Source organism: Aulonocara sp. 'chitande type north' Nkhata Bay, linkage group LG3 (genome assembly GCF_057382095.1).
Source record: "Aulonocara sp. 'chitande type north' Nkhata Bay isolate Kocher_YH1m ecotype deep benthic linkage group LG3, A_spYH_male_GT1.1, whole genome shotgun sequence".
Lineage (NCBI taxonomy): Eukaryota > Metazoa > Chordata > Actinopteri > Cichliformes > Cichlidae > Aulonocara > Aulonocara sp. 'chitande type north' Nkhata Bay.
The window spans coordinates 49,199,073-49,224,274 of record NC_141346.1 but is presented as its reverse complement, the minus strand read 5'-3'; the positions used below and the strand labels follow the sequence as shown (position 1 = coordinate 49,224,274).

The window sequence follows — 25,202 nt, the reverse complement described above, 5'->3', positions numbered from 1 at the left end:
TTTTTGGGCAGCAAAGGGGAGGCGTGCCAGGTAATGGTTTCCAGACACACACACACTTGCACACTAGTAAGACTACACTCTAATTTGATTTGGAAATCTGACGGGATAAGGGGCGTATATGTGGATGTGTGCGTATGTACCTGGGGCCATTTTTTCCTTCTCACTTCTTGCTTTTTCTGTGCATCTGTGTATCTGTATGATCTGCACGCCTGTGTGAAGAGGTTAAGAAGGCCAGCTGCAATATCAGTGAAAGTGCAAAGATATGAGATTGAGAATGAAAATAGTAAAAAGAAAAAACAGAGAAAAAGATGAAAAGAAGAGCAAAAAGGGAGACAGGAAGAGCTAATTAAACTGTGGAAGGATAGATGTGGAGGAGCGGGTGGGAGGCGAGAGGGCGAGATGACTTAACTGTTCAAAACGACTCCACCCTCAGTCGCCAACGCAAACGGCAATTTCCCATTGGGGTAAATCCCCCACCGTGCCCTGTCATAGCCCTCCTACTTCTGCAACTGGTGTATGCGTGTCTGTGTTTGCATGTGTGTGTGTGTCACCACTTTTCTCTGACATTCCTGTGCAGAGCAGGGAGACGGTGAGCTGAGCTGCAGAGAGGCTGAGCTGCAAACCCAATTCAGAAATCCATTTGAAAGCAACTAAGGATTTTCTTTGTTTTCCTGTCATTTTTCTTGCACAAGCCATTGTTTTCTTCCGATTCTTTCAGAGAATCTGCCTGCAAGTCAGCTGGGAAGAAGTCTTGCATTCTTAACACGGGATTCCTAGAAAAGCATCCTCTCGTTTCCTCCTCTTCCCTTTTTCTCTCCATCGCAAACCCCTGGAGATAGATTCCAAGTTTGCCAAGTTCCAGAGTTTGGGAATATTTTTGTGCTGCAGCCAGGAGCGGCTGAAACAACAGGGGGCACAGAGGAGAAAGCAGCACTTAAAGGGTGAGTTAACTTAAAAGATCAGGCTTTTTTGTGGAGTCCAGCTCTTGTTGGCATAATGAGGTTGGTTACTCTCTGAAGAGGAATGCAATAATCCTTCTATTCCGAGCCAAAAAACTTTTGTCTAAGATGGCAAAATCCTGTTTGTGCAGTCTAGAAACTGATAGAGCTTATTGTTAATGGTGCACAAAAGTGGAGCGTTTTGCAAAATCTGTCACTCAGGAGTTTTAGTTGCATGTTCTGCTGATCCACGGCTGGGACTCGGGTGGGTGTGAAGCATCCACCGCACATTAGGCTTAGGAGATGATGAGACGACAGAGAGAAAAAGAATGACATTACTTAGGGGGCAGGTATATGCAAAACGAAAAGGCAGGGAGTAGCTGGGGAGTTTCATCCTCTTTCTGTTTTTAACATCAAATAGTGAGGACAGCTGCTGGGAAAGGAAGCGAGCGATGCACACACACATTATATTCCAGTGTCCCAGGCACAGGCTCGGATAAATGCGCGCAGATGTTGCATGCATGTATGCAAAGAAAGGATGTCAAGATAACTTATGGTCGCTTTATTCTCTCTCTCTCTCTCTCTCTCTCTCTCTCTCTCTCTCTCTCTCTCTCTCTCTCTTACGCACACACACTCACAAGAAAGAGATTTAAACAAACACATCTTTGTTTCATTGCACTCATCTGTTTAGTTTACTCCTGGCTCAGATCACAGTATAATCCCAGAGCTGTAATCAATACTCATACACACATACACACATAGACACACATAGAGACACACACACACACTGGCCATAGGAAAAAACACACACACACACACATACAGTACTTGCTTTTTTTAGGAGAAATAAGTCAGTTCAGCAGATGCAGCATATGTACAGAGCATGGAGCAGATATACTCCAGCAACAACATAATAACAACATATCTTACTATTTTAATCAACTCTCATTTACTTATATCATGTTATAATCTTTGCTGTGCAGCTCTAACAGCTTTAAGTTTGATGCTGATGTTAGCTGTGAATGATGGTTTGCGTGTGCTTTGTTCACCTCCCCTCCTTCGCTGATTAATGTCACTTTTCTTCGTCCAAAACAACTCCCCATTTTCTTCCTATATCTATTTTTCCAACATGTTTATGCAGCACGTAGCGCCTTCCAAAGAAGTGTCTGCGTCATGCTGTTTGGTGAACAGACCTCGTAATGTGATGCTTTGACTCTGGCACGTTGGTTTTTGTGATGGCACAAAGATCAGGAGTGTTATTACTAATAATAATCCTGACAATGACTTCCAAAAGTATCCCTGAAGGCCATAAAAGTGCACCTGCTAGTGAATTGATGGAGCCATGATATCCGTGTGCTGTTATGTTGAAACATGTGAATAAAAAGGTCAGGTTTTAATCATTGTATCTGCAGCAGATGATAAACTACATGGACAAAAGTACAGGAGCTGCTATGCTGTCTAAACCCATGTCTGCTGCACAGTTTTTGTGCAAGAGGAGGTTTGGAACGGACTTTTACGCACTACGCAGCTCAGCACTCAGCAACCTCACTCTGCAACTAATTTGGAATCACAAAATAACCAAACATTTATATGTTTGGACTGTGGGAGGCGAGAACCCACGCTGGCACAGGGGAAGTATGCAAACCCCCCACACAAAGATCTCTGCTGCCCAGTGTACTCAAATCCAGGACCTTCTTCTTTTTCTGAGGCAACAGTGTTGCCAGTGCGCCTGCCAGATAAGACTTGCTTTAAAAAAAGCTAATGTATCCTATAAATATATCATGAAACTTGGGTAAAGTCCTTTTTCTTTGTGTTAAGAGTCAAATAGGTGATAATATGTATTACAGCAGTGTTTTCCACAGACATCGTTTTCCATTCATCATGTTATCATCGGTTTGTTTCTCTGCAGACCCTGGCTCCTGTAAAGATGGCTGACGTATTGCAGCCAGACTCCAACAGCCTGCAGATACCAAGTGAGATACACACTCAAACACTGACACGCACGCACACACACATCAACACTAGTTTGCTATTGCAGTCCTGTCCAAATGACTTCTCCTTCTTTATCTGTTGGACCGTGGACATGCTGACCTTTCCATGTCCCTCTCCCACTTGGGTATACTACGCACTTCACATTCCAGTGGCATTCCCACGATTCCATTTCATTACGATTATCACTTTTTGATCTAGAGAGGTCAAGTGTGTTTACATTTGACCTAATCTTCTAACATCCACGGTGAAAAATGAGGTGTTTTCTGCAGTTACTCAGCAAATGCACTTTCAGCATGTTAGTATCAGTAGCTGAGGACAGTTCAGAACCACCTCCTTTCTTATGATAATAGTGTTCCCATAACTGCATATCTCCTTAAACAGACAGGATGACCTTTATGTTTGTTCTCAGGGAGTGCATGTGGTGCTTTTCCAATATTAAGACTTAAAGAAACTTTCATATTTGAGAGGGGATTCACCTTCACTTCCCTCATTAGCCACATCCCCTGTTAGCACCACTGCATATTCACACATTTCATCTCCTCCCTTGTCTTCCAGGTGAAAACGTATCCACTCCATCTTCGCCTGCCACAGCCAGAAATGACTGCAGCATCACTCCCCTCACACCCTCACCCTCACCGGTAGCTACTGCACGCACGCACACACACACACACACACACACGGCCACTCACCACAGGCACTCCTACACACTCATTCCTCTCTTACTACTCATTTAACTTTATATAAAGTCCTTAAACGAGGCCTGCAATGCCACATCCACTTCTAACTGCTCTTAGTGGTTTACCATAACATTTATCTTACAGTATAAAACTTACGGAGAGACTGAAATTAGTGGCAAAGAAACACACCAACTTGGCGCCAATGTATGCAAGTAGAGGTCCATCAAAAATAGCTTCTGATTTCTAAGCCTGCTTATTAATTCTGTTCTGACTCTGTCCACTAATGTTAGCAATGTCAGTTTAAAAACACCACCAGGTTTACTGATAGAAACCGTATCCATTCTTACCTCTCTGTCTCTCATCGCTCTCTAAGAGGGTGGAGGTCAGGCCCCGGATGGCTTGTCCATTCTCCGTTGTCATAGCTATAGACTTTGGGACGACCTCCAGCGGCTACGCTTTCAGCTTCACACAGGACTCGGAAGCCATACACATGATGAAGTAAGAGCCTGTGTGTATTCTCATCAATTATATACTCTGTATTTTTATTTTGAAGTTTTGACAGTGGTTCTTCACTAAATGCAGGCGGTGGGAGGGTGGCGACCCTGGAGTGGCCAACCAGAAGAGCCCAACGTGTCTGCTGCTCACTCCAGATTTGCGGTTCCACAGTTTTGGGTTTGCCGCTCGAGACTTCTACCATGACTTGGATCCAGAAGAGGCCCGGCACTGGCTTTACTTTGACAAATTCAAAATGAGGATCCACAGCACAAGTGTAAGAAACAGATGTGAAAATAGGGACATCTCGTACCCGGTGTTAAAGGACATTATGGTGCACTGACATGTGCAAGAGTGGGAGATTTTTATATCACTGCCCACAGCTGAGAAGTAAAACTGTGGTTGAAAGTAACAAGCTTTAACTGGTGCTGCAGACTTCCTGGTGCGGCGTTTTGTTTTTTTCAGCAGTTGTGATTGTGTTTGCTGCAGGACCTCACTATGGAGACGGAACTGGAGGCGGTGAACGGTCAAAAGGTCAGGGCCATAGACGTGTTTGCTCATGCCCTTCGCTTCTTCAGGGAACACGCGCTGAAGGTACACCTCAGATCACTTCATTCACCACTGCAGTACACTGAATACTTTCTCATATTCTAGGATAGGACGTGAATGTGTATTTGGTGTACCTTTGTTTAGCACTTTTAAATGAAACCCCTTGGGAGATCACTTCACTCTGTGTGGTTCACTTCAGAGTACAAGAAGAAAATGATTTTTTTGTGGGGGGGTGGGGGCTCCTGTTTTAGGAGGTGAAAGACCAGTCTTCATCAGTGCTGGAGGGAGATGAGATCAGATGGGTGATTACTGTTCCTGCTGTGTGGAGACAACCTGCCAAACAGTTCATGAGAGAAGCAGCATACCTGGTATGAAAACACATTGTTGTTTTGTTTGATTTTTAAAAATTATTTTTATTTTTTACAGTGTATCACGGTGTTGTGCACATGTGGATACACAGGGAATCACTGTGGAGTGTGTGTGTGTGTGTGTGTGTGAGAATCGGAAGAATAGGAAGAACAACGGGCCAGTGGAAAGAAAGATAGTGAATAAAGCATGAGATAAGGACTGATGTTCTCACAGAGGATTATTTACAATCTCTTTCATACACACACACGCACACACACACATGCACACTGCTCTTTTCCTCTTTGCACATCTTCCCACCCATGCACACACCGTCCTCTATGAACTGTACATAGAAGATGTAGGAAGTGTACGTACAAGCCCAAGAATGCAAGAGGTCCTATCCCAGTATAAATCAATGGGAAAGGACCAGCCTGGGAAAGACTCAACAACCTTTTACTCTTAATGCCACCCTTTCTTTACTGACGCAATGTCACGGATTGCCGGGGCAAGTCGTGTGGAATGTAGAAAAGGACCCAAAGGGCAGCAGCTCTGGAGCAGGTGAGTGTTTATTAACAAAAGAAAATACAAACAGCAATGGCGTGGGTGAAGGTGAAACAGGAAAACCTAAACTGGGTAAAACTAACAAAAACAAACCAGAAACGAAGATGCAGCGGTCCGGGGAAATACATACGGAGAGACGCAGGGAGACCGAGGGGAAACAACACAGACGAACCAGCAATTACTAAGACAGAAAATACAACTTAAATATACTCAGAGAACACAGGGAGATTACACACAGGTGGGAGTGATAAACATGACGAGACTAGGGAGGCAAACTGAAAACACTCACATAAGACGCAGACCTTCACAATAAAACAGGAACTTGCACATGAAAGGACACAAACTAAGAAACGCGGACTGGATACCAGAACACACGGGCAGAACAGAGTAAACACTAACCAGAGGAAGAACAGAACCAAAATCGAAGAGAAAACACAAAACGCTGGGTCAAAAGGACCCAGGATCATGACACGCAACAAACACTGTGATTATTTATTTACTTTTATCTGCCATCTACCATTTAGTCACTTTAGTACAGACATGAATAGTCGAATCCATACACTTTTTGATATTAACACTGATACATACACACACACACACACACACACACACTTACCCTGAGCTGGCTCCTGGCTTGATTCTTGGGGCGTGTGCACTTCCTGCTGGTGATGATGTCATCATGGCTAAACAATGAGGGAGACCGGCGTACAAACACAGGAAGTTTAAACTAGACCCCCGCCCTGCACGCACACACACACACACACACACACACATTGACACTCAACTTTACCCCCAATATATCATGAGTTATGCTTATACACCTCTCCTACTCTATTCAGCGTTTTATCCCAACTGTCAGTGAATTTGCTCCCATTGCTGTCATTCACCATGTGTGTTTGTTTCTATTTATTTGTATCCACTGTAATTCAGTGTGTGTGTGTGTGTGTGTGTGTGTGTGTGTGTGTGTGTGTGTGTGTGTGTGTGTTAAATAACATTGACATTTGAGTTATAAATATATGAATGGCTCTTTTAATTATCTCTATTATTACAACATGCATTCATGCATTCACTTTATAATATTTCACTTTATAATATTTTTCTTTTTCTCCCTACATTAGCTATATTTTTAAAATTCATAATACATTCATGATTTCATATTCTAGTTTTCTTGATCAAAATATTAGGGAAATAGTGAATGAACTTGCTTTTAGCAGACAATACCTCCTCCAGAACCAGGCTCGGCAACGGGCAGCCATCTGCTGCGGCTGGTTGGGGGTGAGGGGAGGATGACAGGATAGAAGACACTCTGTGGAAGACAGCCAGAGATTAATAATAGCTAAGGATTAAAATGCACAGTGGTGTGTAAACACATAGAGAGTGAAAAAAGGTGAGTGTATCACAGGAAGCTCCCAGCAACTTGCCAGACCTATTGCAGCAAAATTAAGGGAGGATTCAGGGTCACCTGATCCAGCCCTAACTATACGCTTTATCAAAAAGGAAAGTTTTAAGCCTAATCTTAAAACTGTCTCCCAAATCCAAGCTGGGAAGCTGAAAGCTGAAGACTATGCCTCCCATTCTACTCTAGGAACCACAAGCAGGCCAGAAGTCTGAAAGCAAAGTGCTATGTGCAAAACTAGGATCAAGAGATATGTTCATGGATGTAAATACAAGGTGCAAACCACTGGTTACACTAAAGAACTTAAAGGCCAAATTAAAATTTGCCAGAAATATTGTAAAAGAGGGGGATCCTTTGGACAATGAAACAAAGAAAGATGGGAAGAAAAACGTATGGAGACGTAAAAGAACAGCTCTTGATGTGAAGCATACCACATCATATAGTGGAGACAATGTTACAGGACGGGCATCTAATGCTGCCAGTGGAATCAGTCTTCAATGATGTTGTGACTGCTAAAAGAAGTATCAGGGTGAATTCAGCCAAATGCTGTAAAACTACTCATACAACACTTCACAGTGCAAATGGATAATACCAGAGAAAGACCAAGTCAACCACCTGATCCTTAACCTACAGTTATTAAATCACTTACTAAAACAAAACTGAGGACGCAAAGATTCACAAACAAGCAACAGCTGAAGGTGGATTTTCATCCAGGTACTAAAAAGTGTTGCCTGTCAGTCAACAATATGGGTAAAGCTTCTGCTGTGTCCTTTATAGGCTGGTCTGGTGTCTCCTGACTGTCCTGAGCAGCTCCTCATTGCTCTTGAACCCGAGGCTGCATCCATTTATTGTCGGAAGCTCCGCCTCCACCAGGTGATTGACCTGAGCATGCAGCCAATCACAAACGGCCTGGAATTGGATGTCTCGCGGCCCTTTGATTCCAGCTTCAGACAAGGTAGAGAACAGAGAGCATGTGTGCATGTAATTTCTGTTGAGCAGGGGTCTTGTTGTTGACTTTGCCATTAGCATGAGCGTGAAACCGCGCTGTGTTCCTGGAAATGCTGCTTTTTGATTTCACTTGGGGGTTGTGGGGTCTTTTTTTCAAAGGCTAAATGCGCCTCTGTCAAAGACAAAGAAAGAGAGCGCACTAAGCACAGCGATCTGAAGGCAGATACTACTCATGGCTCAGATGACTTTGCAGTTGTGTGTGCGATGAAGTGTTTGGATAGACCATAGGGTCTGATCGGAAACAGACCACAGAAATCCCATGAAGAGGATGCAAGGAACTATTTAACACATCAGCTCTTTAATTAACTTTACGCAGTGCCAGAAAAGCTTTTCCTTAGAAGTGTTTAGTGTTTAGTTAAGTTTGTGGCAGTAGATCACAAGCACTTAACATTTCATAAGAAATCACATGAAACTCTTAAAAAGGAACAAGCTGGAATTTCTACTCCATTTTACACTTTTTAAATGAAAATAGAACTCAAATAGTACTTAAAGGCTGCTACAGTTAGTGCCAACTGACAAAAAAACAGGAGCTTTATATTGTAAGATATTGTTAAGGCCCTACAATAATACAGAGAATAAATCAGATGACTCCCTATGAGCAGGCTCTTGGCAAAAGTGGGAAGGAAAAACTCCCTTTTAACAGGAAGAAACTGAGGGCAGAACCAGGTTCAAGAAGAAGTAGCCATCTGCAATGGCTGGTTGGGGCTGAGGGAAGGAAAAATGTCAGAACAGTGATGCTGTAACAATATAAGTGAAGCATGTAACTGGTTTATTGAATGTCAGTAACAGGAGTGTGCAGTGTGTCCATGTTAAAAATAACAATTTTAAAATACACAAGGAAGAAATACTTAAGATTAGTGTTTTTAACGGACAGGATTCACCAAGTGCTTTGTAGAATATAATCTAAGCTAATAGAAAAAGCAGGTAAATGACACAAAATACAAAAGAACATTTGAAAAACAAATTTAAAAAAGACAAAAAATAATATATAACAAAATTGTAATTATTTAAACATGGCTAAGAGCAGCGCAAAGCCTCAAAGGCTCTATCATTGCATGTCCTTAGATCATAACATGGCGCAAACAGTCATTTCAGATTGTTTGACCTGAATGAGCTGGCTGAACACTAAAGTTAAAGAAGCACGACGACATGCAAGGTAGCGTGACCTTACAATGATCTGTAAGCAAGGGAGAGGATTTTTAACTGGATCATAGATGTTAAAAGAGGCCAGTGAAGGGACATTATAGTGGGGTGATACTGTTAAACATTTACTAAATTAAAAACCAGAAAATTACACGTCAGTACAGGGAGCGGTGAAATATTTCCCTGGTGGAAACATTTGTTTAACATGGACAGGGGTTGATCAAGGATAACCTCTAAATTACACATACTGACATTAACAGCAAAGGCCAACAGTCCAGATTATTCTTGATGACGAGGACGACAACCAGAACCAAAATCAGCATCAAGCTGCAGAGTTTTACCATTTTTACTGATCCCTGATAGCATTTTTGGCATAAGCATTGATAACCTTACAGACCTCATGTGGTTTGAGAAATAAAGCTGGCTATCATCAGCAAATAAGTAACAATTGAGCTTGTTTTAAAACTTTCTATAATCTGTCCCAGAGATGTGAGACAAATGAATAACAGGGGCCCAAGAACCAAGCTTGGTGGGACTCAAAGACACAAAGCCTTGAACAAAGACAGCAAGGTTTCTTGGTATAAGAGATCATTTGAACCATTTTAGGGCTGCATCTGAGTCACGTATGGATGGCCATCAATGTCAAAGGCATCACTGAGGCCTGTGGCTTAGTAAGCATGGGTTCATTAGAAGAAAAAGGTCACTCTCCATCGAACATACCATATAATTAATGATCTCATTTAACTCTTAGTAAGTAAGTCCTATTAACTGAATATGTTAAGTCACTAATAATTACTTTGATTTGTCTAAGTGATGTACTACATTTGGAATTTAATTAAAAGATTAAAAGATGAAAAAACGTCACCAGCTTAAACAAATTAAGGAAATCTGGTTCCTTTTTTTGGTTCTACCAATTTTGGGGGTTTGTAGTGTAGTTGCCAATAGATACACTAAGTAGATCAATATTTAGTCATGTTTTATTCATGAAAATCCAAAGCTATGACCCAAAAGTTTGCCAAATGAAATGAAAATAAATTCAGGCAACATTTCTCGGTGAGTGTATGCCTACAAATTACTTCATTCACATGACACATAGTAATGTGAGCCGCTGTTGCTATAGAAATCTGGATCAGAGCGCAGCTTTAAAAGAAAATTCAAATATGGGGATTTACAGTCGGGAAAGTACCTCCAGAACCAGTACACAAGTGAGAACTTTAACAAAAAGCCAAAATGCAACAAAAAACTTCCAAAACAGAAGAGCGTGTCCTTCGTGCCCACATGAAGGAAATACCACGAAGATGTAGCAATGAAGAAAAGTCATTTCAAGCTGGGGAGAAAGAAGAGTGATGCATAATTCAGTGGGCGCATATGCTGACCAAAATCCCCTGCAAAGGCCCACTTATACATATGCAGTCAGTGACACACACACACACATTCACACACACTAAACACAGGATATTGTAATTGGAACAAGGTGCAGCGAGACTATGATCTCACCCCCTCCTGGCCTGTCAGTCTCCCCCTCCTTCACTCACTTTCATTTTTCCCTTTATTCTCCCAGACTTTCTCTACCTCTTTCGCTTTTTCGCTCGCTTTCCGAGGACTCGAGCAAACAGACGTATTTACACACACACACTTGGTCTCCCGGTCGTGTTTTTTTACTATCTTTAGCGCGTCTTCCACCTCATTTCATCTCCAAAGATAGCATCGGGGAGTCGTTAACGCACACACATTTTCTTTTTCTGCTGTTTTATGTAAATGGTTTCCAGACTTGCGTTCCATCCGTCACCCCTGTAAAACATACACGCAGGCACCGGCGAAATCAAGGCCTGTGTGATTGTGCTTTTCTTCGTTCAGCTTATTTACTATGTGCGACCACACACAAACACACACACACAGAGGTACATACATTACCTTCTGTGTCATCCAAGGTCCTTAAACAACAGTATGTGTATATTTGCTTTCGACACAGTGTTGCCCAATAAGTCTCCAACCTTTGTTCTTATTCCCCCACAAACCCCCGTCCATTACTCTAATTATTGTGGTGTGTGGTGTTCATGCGGTTTGAGAAAACCATGTAAAAACCACTTTCACCAGCACTAACCTCCATCAAAAGCCGTGCTCGCTGCCTATGACACACATGTTTACGCTTGCCTTTCATCAGGCTCACAGTTTACCAAATGACTAGTGCTATATATTTTTTTTTTACATTTTAACTTTCTCATCTAGTTTTCCATTAATTTGTAACTATTTGGTTCTCAGAACCATTATGTCTCCTTTCATGTGTTCACCTTGACGTGTGCAGGCATATATAGTGTATCTGCTCTGTCAAACAGCCTGTCAGGTATGCTGTATTTTTGCCAGCTGCATGTGAGCCTGCTGTGTTTTTGTTGGCCTCCCCCATCCGTCCACTTAGCCCGCCACTCTCACAGTTTACACGTGGAGAACAAACAGAATGTTGAAATTCGAGCGCATTCTTCATTTCCAACAAATTGCTCCTGTCACATAAAAATATTATGACCGTACGGTTTTCTTGTTTAACTTGGATCGGATGATTTATGCTTCGTCCTGCACAAATGCCATAAACTCTCATATGTAGCATAAATTACAAACATTTATCTCTCCGGTTGAAGTTGAGGAAGATTGTGCTTTGGCTCGAACCTCTTTGCATTGAGGAGTAGTAGTCAGAAGCAAACTTAAGTGTCTGACCGTGCACCAAGTGTGTTTATACAGAGAGATAAAGACTGTTTGAATCCAGGCGAGGCGGTGCATGGTGGTGAACGGTGGTGATGACTCTATGGGCTCGCAGCTGGAGAGAGTCCAGAGAAATTCCTTCTTTTTTTTAAGTGCATTAATCTTGCAATTAGTTATTTGGTCACTTGGAGGCAAACAGTTATATTTATCATAAGTTCTTTATTCCAGATCATATAAATGACGGTCAAATTACTGGACTGCAGGGCTAATGGAGAATTCAGGAGGCAGACCTACTAACAGACACCAGATTTGTCAGCTGCACATCCATGATCCAAATCTCTTTTTTAACCACATCTACTGGATTAAGATCTGGTGACTGTGGAGGCCGTTGAGTGCCTCCTATATGGCACAAGATGAGATGCATACTGTTTCTGTGCACAGCTGGGATTCTAGTGTGTTCATGGTCTGCTCTTCTACTGCTGGGTCACATATTTAGGTTAGCAGATGGGTGGAGGGCTTAATTATCAGTTTAGGCTAACAAGCCTGGTTAGTACGCTGTATCCACGAAATGTGAAAATGTACAGATGGAGATACTTGCTAATTAGTGCTCAGTAACACACTAAGAAAAAGCTGGGATTTCATCAACCAAGCTCAAGTGCAAAAGTCATGGGTGATCAATGCCACACAGCAGGCCATTAATTTTGTTAGATATTTCATTTATATTAAAATGGTCCAAAAAGCCATAAATTAGCAAAGATCGGGGGCAGCTGCTCATCATTCAGAGTGGCTAAAGTGCTAAATTAACCATAAAGACCAAAACTGGTTTTTGTACCAGCCTATAAATATGTTCATGTTACTGATTTTAACCTGATCAAGCGCCTCCAAAGGTGTAATGGATAACACTTGGCAGGTGAAAGGTCTCTGGCTTGATTCCAGCTGGTAACACAAACTCCCCTTGGGGTTGCATTTGCAGGGCATCCTGTGAAAAAACTGCCAAATCAAACATGCAGAGCTACCTGCTGTGGAAACAGCTGATAACAGTGTTTGACAGAGAAGATGATGAACTGTTTTCGAGAATTCCCCTTTGATTCCATGTTTTTCTCCCAAAATTAGTAATCAGAAGCATCACTTTCACCTCAATGCTCAACTTTTTTTTTTTTCGACTCACAGAAAGACAGAAGAGGTTCCGGCTCGTGCCTCTGAATAGCAAAGAAACAGTAGATAAATAAATAAATCATTCTGTGCGTGTGTTCTGTTACAGCAAGGGAGCAGCTGAGGCGATCTAGACACAGCAGGACCTTCCTGGTGGAGAGTGGAACTGGAGAGCTGTGGTCAGAGCTGCAGACTGGTAAGGCCATCTGTGCGTATGTGAGCCTAAGAGACAGGCAGACCCCACATGTGGGAGATATGGATGACTTTGACCTTTAACCCCAGCCTGCAGACTCTGAGGAACAAACCCGCCCACTTTAATAGAGGACAAACCCCAAACCTGATGTTTGCAGGTTCTATTTGAACTGATTTAAATAATCTAATTATGGCTTCCTGATGTGTTTTAATAATAAGATCTTTTTTTTTGTTGTTTTACTGTAAATATGTATGATGGAAAATTAACAATTACTTTGCATACTTTGCATTTTCCTGGGTTATGAAATGAAAGTTGTTCACTCTGTTGTTGAGGCATGACTGCATTTTGTGGAGCCACGTGCGCCTGCTGACCCTTAGTGCGCTCATCCCTGTCAACACACACACACACACACAGGAAGGACCCAGCCCATGGGACTCTCTGCACGGCAGATACAAGAAGAAGAGACTCTCTTATCTTCCTGCCTTGCAAACATCCTTTGATTCCTCCTCTTGTCTTATATTTTTATTTCTGTTCATTTCCACCACACGCCTTCTTTTCTCTTCCTCACTCGCTTCTACACGTCTCATGAGCTCTCGTGTTTAGGGTGCAGTCGTCAGGGTAGCTACACGAAAACTAACCCTTATCACCGGACATATCACAAACATACACTCTAGCAGGGGAAGAGCAGCAACCACAGATGCCTCAAGGTTGTTTACATTCAAAACACTGCGTGTTCAAGAGTTTCTGGGGAAGCTGCAGACAAACCAAATATACACACACGCATTTTTGCATCGTCCACAAAAATGAAGACACGTTATCTTCCACGATTTCCTCCTACAAGCTTGATGTGCTTGATATGTGTTTTTTTCTTTAAAAAATCTGAAATATGAGGTATGAAAAAGCAAAAAATGTTCTTAGGATGCAAACAAAACAACAGCATGTGTTCATCCGTGCCCTCTCTGTTCAGGTGATAGATATGTGGTTGCAGACTGCGGAGGAGGAACAGTTGACCTGACAGTCCATCAGATTGAGCAGCCACAGGGAACTCTTAAAGAGCTCTACAAGGCCTCAGGTACATCCTTTTACAAAGGACAAAAAAAGCAAACACATTTCCTACAGTTTCTATAGCTGCGGTGTTTCCGCCAGGCGGTCCCTACGGCGCCGTCGGAGTCGACCTGGCCTTCGAAGCCATGCTGTGCCAGATCTTTGGCGAGGACTTCATCCAGAGCTTTAAAGCCAAGCGGCCAGCGGCCTGGGTGGACCTCATGATCGCGTTTGAGGCGAGGAAACGCACAGCGTCTCCGGGCAGGACCAACGCCCTCAACATCTCCCTGCCTTTCTCTTTCATCGACTACTACAAGAGGCACAGAGGGCAGAGTGTGGAGGCTGCCCTGAGAAGGAGCAAGTGAGTGTGGGCTGAGAGGTGCGATGAGTGAACAACGAGCGTACGTGCAACTTTAGATGACAGAGTGATTTTTTACTTCCTTCTGTGTGTGCAGTATGAATATAGTGAAGTGGTCCTCCCAGGGGATGCTGCGGCTGACACAGGAAGCCATGAATGAGCTCTTCCAGCCCACCATCAGCAAGATTGTGAAGCACATTGGTAAGAAAGACAAATGTCCAGAGAAGGGGGCTGCTGCGCACATGCTATACACAAAAATGTACTGATTGACATAAAAGACCCGGGCACTTAAAAACTTCCTTTTCCTTCCACTCCCCACTTATGTTTTGTGTACTTTCACATAACTCTTCTGTTTAACTTTGCAGTAAATCTACTAGGAGAAACCTGAAAAACAACCCCAGGAGAAAGCCAGTGCAAAGGCTTTCCGAGATAAAACTAGTATTCAAGCTCAACGAACGCCGTGCTCGGGCGTCAAGATGAACCTGTGCAGAATAGGCCCTTGAAATTATCGACATTTTTAAGGGTTTTTTGGAACCAGAAGTGACCGTGTTTCAACAACAGGGTAGAGTTGCTTGTTAGCAGTGGCAAAATTCAAGTGCACACATTAAAAACATAAAAAATAGACGCAGCTACCATGAAGTCACCCATTAATCCCATTTTGAAGCCTGGAGCGAGATGAATTTCTGCCATCTTTGTGTTGAAACTGGATGTGAGAGAGGGCGTGTCTGAGCGTAAAACTGCTTGCAAATAGCCTAACCTGGATGATCCTCATTTCTGAAATCAAACGACATTAATATCTTATTCGAAACAAGTGACAAACGCATGTGGGAAGTGTTTATCTGTGTCAAATCAGAGAGCTTTTTCCGCGTAGACAGGAAGTCTTTTTGTAATCACAGCTATCGCCATCTGGTGGCCGTTGAAAGGAATGTAGGTTTCACGCGCTGATGCTTTGGCTTCGCAGAAGCTACGTCCATCAATTTATTGTCTGTGAGTGCGCATAACGGGTTAATCATGCGCAATAGATTTCAGCTAATTAGTGCTAGGTAACTGACTAACGAAATAATAGAATTTAACTCATCAAAACTAAATCACCACCTTTTGAAAAAAACAAAAAAACAAATTTAAACAGAATCCTAGCAGCTCTATTAGGGGCCCAGTAATGAAATGCAGTTGTCATGCAGAAGGAAATTAGCTGCACTATTTTTATACCAAGTTGTGACCATGTATTTTCCATCATTCGTAAAGCCTGGTTAGGTTATAGTCTTTTTTAGGACCAATATTTGGTGACTTTTTAATGCAGATTTTTCCAAAACACAAAACAAAAACATAACAAAAAAAACGGATTACATGGACTAAAGATGGGACATGAGTTTGCTTAGATTCTTGCACACTGCTTGAACTCCTGACCTTACTAGATTATCGACTGCCAAAAGCATGAAGTGTGCTTATTCAGATGTAAAAGGACAAAAGCTGCTACAGCTACAAATTACAGCTCAAATCAATCAAAACATAATGGCTTTCCTTGAGACCCTTTTCAAGATGGTTGTGATTTCATTTTTATGTTTTCCAACCTTTTCAAAAGAGAACAAAACCAGAAAAATGCAGTCTGTTTCAAATCAAGCACATGCCAGTGGTACATTCAAAACCATGGAATGGTTTCCCAGTATGAATATTTGGTGGTCATTAAAAGAAAACTGGGAGTCAACAAAGGGTTTGACATGAAGAAACACCGGGGACAGCTGCTGGAAAAGGCAGAAATTCTCTCAATGGAAAGACAAATTACTTAAGAAGCTTTATATCTTCTTTCTTCACAGAGGAGCTGATGACAAAACCAGAAGTGCGTGGTGTGCGTTTCCTCTTCCTAGTTGGTGGTTTTGCAGAATCCCCTATGTTGCAAAAAGCCGTCCAGAAGGCACTGGGGAGGACGTGCCGCATCATCATTCCTCACGACGTTGGTCTTACGATACTGAAGGGCGCTGTGCTCTTCGGGTTGGATCCTACCGTGGTGAGAGTTCGGGAATACCGGAAAGTATCGGAGTAGTAATGTGACACATTATCTTACGATCGTTCTCTCTCGCTCTCTGTCACAGGTCCGAGTGCGTCGTTGCCCTTTGACCTATGGTGTTGGTGTCCTGAACAGGTTTGTGGAGGGACGCCACCCACGGGATAAACTCCTCATCAAAGACGGTCGTGAGTGGTGCACGGACATCCTCGATCGCTTCGTCTCCGTGGACCAGTCGGTGGCCCTGGGCGAGGTTGTGAGGCGAAGCTACACGCCTGCTCGTCTGGGCCAACGGAAGATCATCATCAACATCTACTGCACCGCCACCGATGACGTCACATACATCTGTGACCCTGGAGTCAGGAAGTGTGGCACAATAACCTTAGACCTGCCCGAACCGTTACCGCCACCGGGTGCGGTGGGAGGAGCAGGAGCAGGAACCCCAGAGAGAAGGGAAATCAGAGCGACCATGCAGTTTGGCGACACGGAGATTAAAGTCACGGCCGTTGATGTCATGTCTAACCGCTCCGTCCGGGCTTCCATAGACTTCCTGTCTAACTGAGGAGGAGCAGGAAGTGGAGCCGTGGATGCAAAAACACACATTAGCTGATTGGAGGGATGATAATTTTAGAAAAAGCGGTACTTTGGGAGTGGGCGACATGTTTTGTTGGAAAAACACTGCATTCTTAGGAGCAACTTAGGATGCAAGAAGATCAAGAGAGAATCCACGCTTCACAAACACCAAAGTCCTTCAATCTCTTTGAAGTTGAAGAGGGACAAAGTCCGCCATGTCTCGCCTTATAATGTCGTCAGCAGCATTTCCCGCCAACAGTCAGAGAAACACTTTGTGAAAACGAATGAAAGCTGAGCGAGACACAAACTGACTTTACTATCTCAGTGACTCTAACGAAACACAATATGCTACCTAATGAGTGAAACTCGCTCATGTTGATCGTTAAATATACAGACTTTTACCTTTGGGCCTCGTGTAATAAACAATGCCTTATTTAAACCAACGCAACGCTGCAGATAAAACGTCACCGACTGGACCGCAGCCTTGTTTCTCTAATGTGAAAGCACTCCCCCTAGCGGTGCAGAGACTGACCTACAACACTGCCTTGGAATCCGTCAAAACACATACTATAAGAAAAGAACTGTGGCTTTATAACATTTAAAATGTTTCAAACCACTTTGAACAGAAGTTGTGCTATTTGAAGACGAAGCTCATAAACCTATCGTGACCTCTAAAAGTTGTGAGCTTTTATTTTGAGAGGAAACTATTAATTTAAATCCAATGCTTAATTCATAATTCATCAGGAAACATTTGGCTCATCAGCTGATAAACGCCCCACTATGTCCACCAGCTAGTCGCTAACATGTCCTGTTTTAACATATGGACTTTCTCATCCAGTACACAGCAGGAAATAGCCCTCTACAGATGCATCGTTACTACTGGAAACACTAGATGAAGCACCACATGCACATAAGAACTCACTCACTACCTGCAGATGGATGCAGCTTTATGTCTTTAAACTGAAATCTATTGTGAAGTTCCTTAACCCTGCGTTCCTGCCATTTCATTAGGTACACTTAGGCACGCAGACATGGTCATGATGACCTGCTGAAGTTCAAACCGAGCAACAGAATGGGAGCGAATGGCAACTTAAGTGACCTTGAATGGAGAATGGTTGTTGGTGCCAGAGGTGCTGGTCTATTTCAGAAACTGCTTATCTACTGGGATTGTCACACACAACCATCTCTAGGGTTTATAGATAAAGATCTGAAAACTAGATAACATCCAGCGAGCAGCAATTCACACGGGCTCACCAAAACCTGACAAGACTGGAAAAATGTTGCATGCTTTGATCATTCTTAATTGTGCTGCAAGGTTTCAATGATAGCGTCAGAATTTGGCGTCCAAGCAGATAAGGCACGATGTCACAAACTCAAATCACCACACTTCTCAGTGCAGTCGAGCGCCTTTGGGATGTGGTGGAATGGGAGATTTGCAACAACAAATCTGTTGTAACTGTGTGATGCTGTCACGTCAGCATAAACCAAAATGTCAGAGGAATGTTTCCAGCATCTTGTTGAATCTGTGCCACGAAGAACGAAGGTCAAAGGGGGTCCAACCCGGTACTAGCATTGGTTACTAATGAAGCAGTGAGTGTGTCGTTTTGTACAACATATATGAGAAAATGCTAACCTGATCTATGCACTCAGTTACAACTTATGTCTAATAAGCTTCAGACCTAAGTCAAAGGTCTTAATCAGCACATGTGTATGTTGTAAATGATGGTCCCCACTGTGGAGGAAAGAGATGATAAAGCTGTGGAAAGCCTAACTGGCAACTACAGAGTTGTTACAAAATATGACTTTGCCAAGTACTTGACATCATAGTTGCGACATCCATCTTTTATAAATACTGTGTAATTGTTACTTTATAGATCTAATAATTCTCAAGATTTGATCAGTGGAGCCTTGTACTGAGTACCTGTACAAAGAAAATCAGGTATATGTGTGGAGCTAAGGTCACGCAGACCTCATGTTTAAACCAGTAACTGTCTTCTTGTGTATTTGTGTAATAACCCTAACACGAATAAATATAATTCCGACCGCATCTTTTATATGTTGTCTAAACTGGGATGCATTTGTATCCACGTCGCTGTTGAACACAACACAGAACTTCACTTGTGTCTGGATCACTTCTTTAAAGATCTGAGTGCTGAGACAGACGTTAGTCAGAACAAACAGTCCAGGTTTCAGCTGTGAATTTATTGATGAGAGTGCTCCAATAAATAGTTTCACACAGCGGGGCTAACAAATGGTTCAGAACTGCTCGACATTGCATCAGTGCTTCACTTTCCATGTCACACAGCAGTTTGTCACGTAACACAAAACCAAATTAGAAGTTATGGAACGACTCCTTCAGATCACAGGACACAGGAGTGTGTTACTAAAGAGGGGGGCTGCTGACAGTCTGCTTTCACTTCACCATTCCTCAGTAAAAAAACATAAAATGTGTGAAAAGATGCAGTGCTTGAAATGTTTAATGGATGTTACCGTGTGAAAGCTTTAGTAAGAAAACCTACAGACAAAAAAAAAAAAACCCCAAAAAAACAAGAAACATCAGCCGTCGTTCTTCTTCTCCCTGCTGTTTGACTAAACGTAACATCTGCCGTGTGTCTGACTGCTTACAACACCTCATTTTATCCAAAATTAAAATCCAAACGTGGGTAAAACATGTCAAATCTTTGTCTGCATCGCTACAGGAGACACATTCTTTCTGGCGTTTGGATTTAGTCCTTGTTTAAAATGGGGTTTTGCTGTTTCGCGTCGTTAGTGAGCATGGGGTCTCCCGCGGCCTCTGCCCCTGCCGGCGCCACCTGGAGGTCCGTCCGCAGTACTGCGGGGGTTCTTGATCGTCTCGTCGACCGACAGGATGAGACAAGCTGCTTCTGACGCCGCCGTCAGGGCGTTGATCCGCACTATGGACGGCTCCCACACGCAGGCGACAAAGTTGTCTGCGATGTCCTCGTTGTTGATGTCCACACCGTACCACATGCCCCCCTGACAGGTGACGGATGAAGCGCACAAAGTCACCTTCACTTTAAATACTACCAGGGATTAAAAGGTGTGTGTGTGTTTGTTTGTTTTCTACCTGTGCGTGTTTCGCCCGCAGTTTGTTCAGGATGTTTGTGGCGTCGAAGCCGGCATTGTCGCACAGCTGTCTGGGGATGATCTCCAGGGCCTTGGCGTATGCTCCAATCAGGAGCTGCTGTTTTCCGGGGATGGTCCTCGAGTAGTCCCGCAGGTACTTGGACAGCTCCATCTCTATGGCTCCTCCACCCGCTACAACAGAGTCATTCTAGGAAGAGGGTTGATACAGTTAAGACACTGGAAATCAAAATATACCAATGACAGTGGCGAGCAAAGATAAACCAAACTTACAGGAAACAAGAGTCAGAGACGGGGTCACAGCAACTCAAAAACAAGCTGCTTTCTCCTCATGAAGCATTGCTGAAGCTCTACTCATGTTTCAAGTCAAGCAACCAGTACGCATGTAATTTATCATCATCCAATTACAATCTCACTTTTAAGTACAATCAAATGTTTTTTCCTCCCACGTGCACAAAATAAAAACAGAGACTGATTCTTTAAACTCAACCAGGAATAATCAGCATCTGAAAACTTGTGCAGCTGACCTTGATGGCTCTGCGCACGATCATGATGGCATCGTGCAGCGACCGCTCCGTCTCCTCTGTGAACTGCTCGGCCCCGCCCCTCAGGATGATGGTGCATGTCTTTGCCTTCGGGCAGCCCTTAAAGAAATTGTACCTACACAGAAAAAAAATACACAACAAAACACAAATTTGTCACTTTAAAGTTGCTGCTTTACCAATTTTGCCATTGCAGTGACAGTTTTGTCTTTTCTCACACTGACTAAAATCTCATCCATCCATCAATCCTCTTCTGCTTCTCTTGGGCCGGGGTCGAGGGGGCAGCAGCCTAACGTTGATTTAGACTTTAACCTGCATAGTAACCGGAAACTCCTTTTATCCCTAAACTGCATCCGACCAACATGTAGTTAGATTTCTCAGGGAGGTGCATGTATGCAGAATTATAATACACGTGTTAGCAGAGGAGTCCAGACCTCTTTAACCCCACCCAGACCATTTGAGCAATATAATCTTTCTAGCGTGTCCTGGATCTACCTCACCCAGGAGACGCCCAGTATGCATCCATATCAGCTTTATTCTCGAGCTTTTGTGCTGGGCTGCAACGCACAGAAGCGGAGCTGTGACTGAGACGTGAACTCTGGTGGAGTGAAAGAAACCGTTTTGATGAGGTTCATAACAGCACCGCTGATCTCGTCACCTCTAGTGCAACCCACCACAAACAACTCTCAGAGGGATGAAGAATATGCAAAACTGAATGTAGCATAATTATTATAATATGTTTGGCCATTACACTTATGTATGGTCACAATAGATGCCTCTCTCACCTCTCTCCTCCGACCTGGACCTCTTCAAAGAGCTCACACTGTCCCAGCACATCGTTGGTCATCGCTCCTACAGACGTCTGGATGGAGCCTCCGCAGGCCTAATGGTTACATTACACAGTCAGCTGCTTTCACCCTCAGAATCAGTCCAAGCATCAGCACTTTAAAAGCCAAGTCGGCTCCAACTAGCTGTCATTCTTCAAGCTAAATGACCAACTGCAGTTTTCAACATAATAATCAACTACCAAGATTGATTTTGGATTTTTGGCGTCCCGGTTGATCCATAACAAAAAACTAACAGTTTGTGAATGCCTCACCATCATAGTCCTCTTCAGGTCTTCCTCCTGAACCCGCCCAGCACAGAACAGGTCTCTGTCAGCGAAGAACTGGGTGGCCACATCACCGATGGGCAACTTTGACAGGACCACCTTGGCTCCTGACTGGTAGATCTTCTCCAGCTTGTCGTATAAGATGTTCCACTCTGCATCCACGATGGCCTGGTAGTCCTGCAGCAAAGGTTCAGGTTAGAGGGAGCGTGGAAACAAAACCCTTTCACAAACAGCTTTGTGGCAGCTGATTCGTACCTCCACAGATTTCACACGGACTTCAGCGTTGTCCTTCTCGGCTTTCAGTTCCAGCTCCACATTGAGCAAAGCGATCTTTGGATTTTCGTAGCGTTTGGGCTGCATCTCAAAGCCGGCGTAGGAGAACGTCTTCTTGAACGCAACGCCAGAGACCAGCTGGGACTCCTGAACAATTTAAAAAACCAACATGCTGAGGTAAGACCATGTATGATATATTATCTGCTTCTTTAACACTGTTGTTTTGAAAGATTTTACACAGGAAAATCACACTTCCTGGCACCAACCTCCAGAGCTCCTCCCTGGACCTTCTTGATACCGATCATTTTCAGAGACATGAGCTCCTCCAGTGACATGACTGCATCCACAACCATTTTGGAGAAGAATTCCTTCTGACCGGCGATCAGCTTGGAGTTTAGAGCTGTGGCCGCACATTTCTCCAACAGCTCCCTCTGCTCTCTGGCGCAGTGAAGCAGAAAAGAGGTCGTCAGCTGTACTGCTCACCGGAGAAACATCAAAAGTTGCTCAAGTCAAACAGAGAACTCACTGCTTATCGTCTTTTTTCACAGAGACGGCGATCTCCTTTATCTTGCCGACGGCGAGATTGGTGGCGGTGCGGAACGCTCTGATGATGGTCTGCGGGTGGAGACCCTCCTCCACGTACGACTTCAGCTGCTTCAGGAACTCTGCAGCCAGGAGGGTGACGGAGGTGGTGCCGTCCCCAACCTGAGGAGAAAGACGGTGTCAATCTGAAATTCCTGACAGCATAAACTCTGATGCACGAATGGCCTCAAACAGCTCACCTCAGCGTCCTGGGAGCGAGCAATGTCCACCAGAGTTTTGGCCGCAGGGTGAACCACATCCAGCAGTTTCAGGATGGTGGCTCCATCATTGGAGATTGTGGCCTTTCCTGGAAAAATAAACATTTGCATTACACCGACTGTGCCGCAGACCAATCTAGGAACAATAACGCCTTCTTTTCCCCCCATCCATCTCACCTCTGCTGTCCACCATCAGTTTGTCCATCCCTCTGGGCCCCAGGGTGGTCCTGACAGCCTCAGAAATCACCTGCAGAAGGAAACACGAGCAGCACATTTAGAGGAATTCAAGAATGTTTAGTTAAATTCAGAGCAAATGAAAAATAGACACAGAACTACAAAGAGATGAGTTATTGTTCTGACCTGGCAGGCATTGATGTTGCTGATGAGCTGGGGAATACCCTGAGATGTGTCCGTCCCCTCCTTAAGCAGAATAACCGGTGTGGGCTGAAGTAGAGAGGGAGACACAGGAAGACAAGAAGAGAGGGTAAGCAAACTGATAATCTGCTCACACCTGTCAGCAGCATCCATCATGACTGGGCACCTCAGAAATCCCATCATTCTGCTCGTTTCCAGCACAACGTTAGTGTTTTTGGACTCTGCTACAGGAGCTTTGCAACAAAGCCTCTCAGTCTGTCCACTATCTGGAACAAACCATTTTAACACACTTCAGCCTCAAATTTCTTCTGACTGTACCTCACAAATAGAAGGTGGCTGTGGTTCATTTGCTCACATTGGTGCTATTTTAAGTACATGCATGCTGATCTCAGGTGCTTAAAAAGCAGGCAAACAGATTTCTTTAAATTTGGTGATGTTTCCCCTCTCACTTTCAGTTCAGAACTGAAGAAGCCTCTTGGATAAGAGGCTAAATGTCTTCAACCAACCTAAAGAAGTCCACTCGCCTCCTTTCTAAGCTCCTAAGACGATCATGACCCGGATGACTGAGAACCTACACAGACATATACACTCTGACATCACACAAATCCAAGAATAGGAGGAAAAAGTCCTGCAAAAGCACTGTGACAGTGACGATGCGCAAACATCTATTGTACATCCACATTGCCAGAAGGATTGATGTCACATTGTAGGCACTCATAAGGATGAACAATGTGTCAAAGTACAAATGCCTAGGTTATTTATACACGACATCGTTGTAGCAATAGCTTTTGTCAGTGGTGTCAGTGCATGCATGTAGGTTTGTACAGCTCGCATTATTTTCCGGGCCATTAGCTTTCAGATTTTTACTGCTAAAAGCAGAACAACACACAAGCCGGTGCAGCTCCTCAGCCGTACAAAGAGGCTAAACACAGCAGCTCAGCTCATCACAAACTAGGTGGAGGGCGGTATTAAAATCAAATATGTTCAAACGCTGAAAGCGAATCCACGTGAAGTAGATAAATATGTAACTACACGACGCTAGCTCAAATTTTAACACTAGTTTATAGGAAGCCGTTTAGCATCACCGTTAGCATCGTATCCGCCCATTGATAGCGGCTATGCTAGCATTGTCTGGCTAAAAATAATAACCTTTTTAAAAGCTATTTCATAAAATAAGAGCTTTCCGAGACTTCTAACGGCCCGTCACCGACACCAGGCGCACTCCGGGAGACCATGTTCTCTGATAAACTACAGGATGGAGATGGATTAGATGTTGAGTGTTGTGCATGATGTTAGCTGACTCACCATCATCTTTGCAGTTCTTTCGAGAAGCTTTCCACCGGCATCGGATCCCAGAATGCTTTTCGAAAGCATGCGCTGTTGGTGGGGGTACGTTCAAGAACAAACAGCAGTAGTTTATCAACGATTTGAGATGTACTATTTCAGGATGTTATGATACTGAAATAAAACAAGTGTTGGTGATATGAGCGTGAATTATTTATCTGCAGCATCAAAGTGTCTCGTTTAAAATAAATAAATAAGCAGCATGCAATAAACGTCTTCGTTTGGCTGCTTTATTTAGAGGTCCCAGTGGCAGATCTCCATCTCACTCTATTCCTGGCATCCTCCTCTGTCCTCCTTCACTACATCCAATGATCTTCCGAGGTCTTCCTCTTTTCCTCCTGCCTAGAAGCTCAATCTTCAGCATTCGTTGTCAAATACGCGGCCCCTGCACATGTCCAAACCATCCTTCCTCTCTAACTTTGTCTCCAATCCACTCAGTCTTAGCCGTTACTCTGATGTATATGTTTCTAATTTTGTCCATCCTTCTCACTCCCAGTAAAACATCTCCACCTTTGCTTCCTGTCTTTTTGTC

At 43.5% G+C, this 25,202-nt stretch overlaps 2 protein-coding genes across 2 annotated transcripts; one reads left to right on the top strand and one right to left on the bottom strand.

Annotated features, from left to right (window-relative positions):
* The first annotated feature begins 259 nt into the window (after positions 1-259).
* hspa12b (heat shock protein family A (Hsp70) member 12B) lies at positions 260-19,567 on the top strand. The gene is made up of 14 exons (XM_086284593.1): positions 260-941; positions 2,848-2,911; positions 3,486-3,568; positions 3,981-4,105; positions 4,190-4,376; positions 4,589-4,693; positions 4,900-5,016; positions 7,731-7,908; positions 13,060-13,146; positions 14,111-14,215; positions 14,290-14,548; positions 14,643-14,746; positions 16,360-16,550; positions 16,636-19,567. The coding sequence occupies exons 2-14, from the start codon at positions 2,866-2,868 to the stop codon at positions 17,107-17,109; spliced, it is 2,061 nt and encodes a 686-aa protein (XP_086140719.1). The 5' UTR covers positions 260-941; positions 2,848-2,865; the 3' UTR covers positions 17,110-19,567.
* cct7 (chaperonin containing TCP1, subunit 7 (eta)) lies at positions 19,304-24,741 on the bottom strand. The gene is made up of 12 exons (XM_086284608.1): positions 24,632-24,741; positions 23,312-23,395; positions 23,129-23,198; positions 22,934-23,040; positions 22,678-22,856; positions 22,418-22,589; positions 22,134-22,298; positions 21,867-22,055; positions 21,553-21,650; positions 20,753-20,885; positions 20,209-20,415; positions 19,304-20,117 (listed from the first exon to the last, which is right to left on the bottom strand). Exons 1-12 carry the CDS (start codon positions 24,698-24,700, stop codon positions 19,887-19,889), a joined length of 1,704 nt encoding a protein of 567 aa, XP_086140734.1. The 5' UTR covers positions 24,701-24,741; the 3' UTR covers positions 19,304-19,886.
* Positions 24,742-25,202: the final 461 nt, after the last annotated feature.

Excerpts from the sequence above, each read along its gene's own strand:
- hspa12b (XM_086284593.1), top strand. The coding sequence starts at position 2,866 with ATGGCTGACGTATTGCAGCCAGACTCCAACAGCCTGCAGATACCAA. Across the intron at positions 4,377-4,588 it reads TGAGGATCCACAGCACAAGT|GACCTCACTATGGAGACGGA; the intron begins GTAAGAAACAGA and ends TGTTTGCTGCAG. Across the intron at positions 4,694-4,899 it reads TCAGGGAACACGCGCTGAAG|GAGGTGAAAGACCAGTCTTC; the intron begins GTACACCTCAGA and ends CTCCTGTTTTAG.
- cct7 (XM_086284608.1), bottom strand. The coding sequence starts at position 24,700 with ATGCTTTCGAAAAGCATTCTGGGATCCGATGCCGGTGGAAAGCTTCTC. Across the intron at positions 22,299-22,417 it reads TCCAGGGAGGAGCTCTGGAG|GAGTCCCAGCTGGTCTCTGG; the intron begins GTTGGTGCCAGG and ends TAAATTGTTCAG. Across the intron at positions 20,416-20,752 it reads TCGTGCGCAGAGCCATCAAG|AATGACTCTGTTGTAGCGGG; the intron begins GTCAGCTGCACA and ends CCCTCTTCCTAG.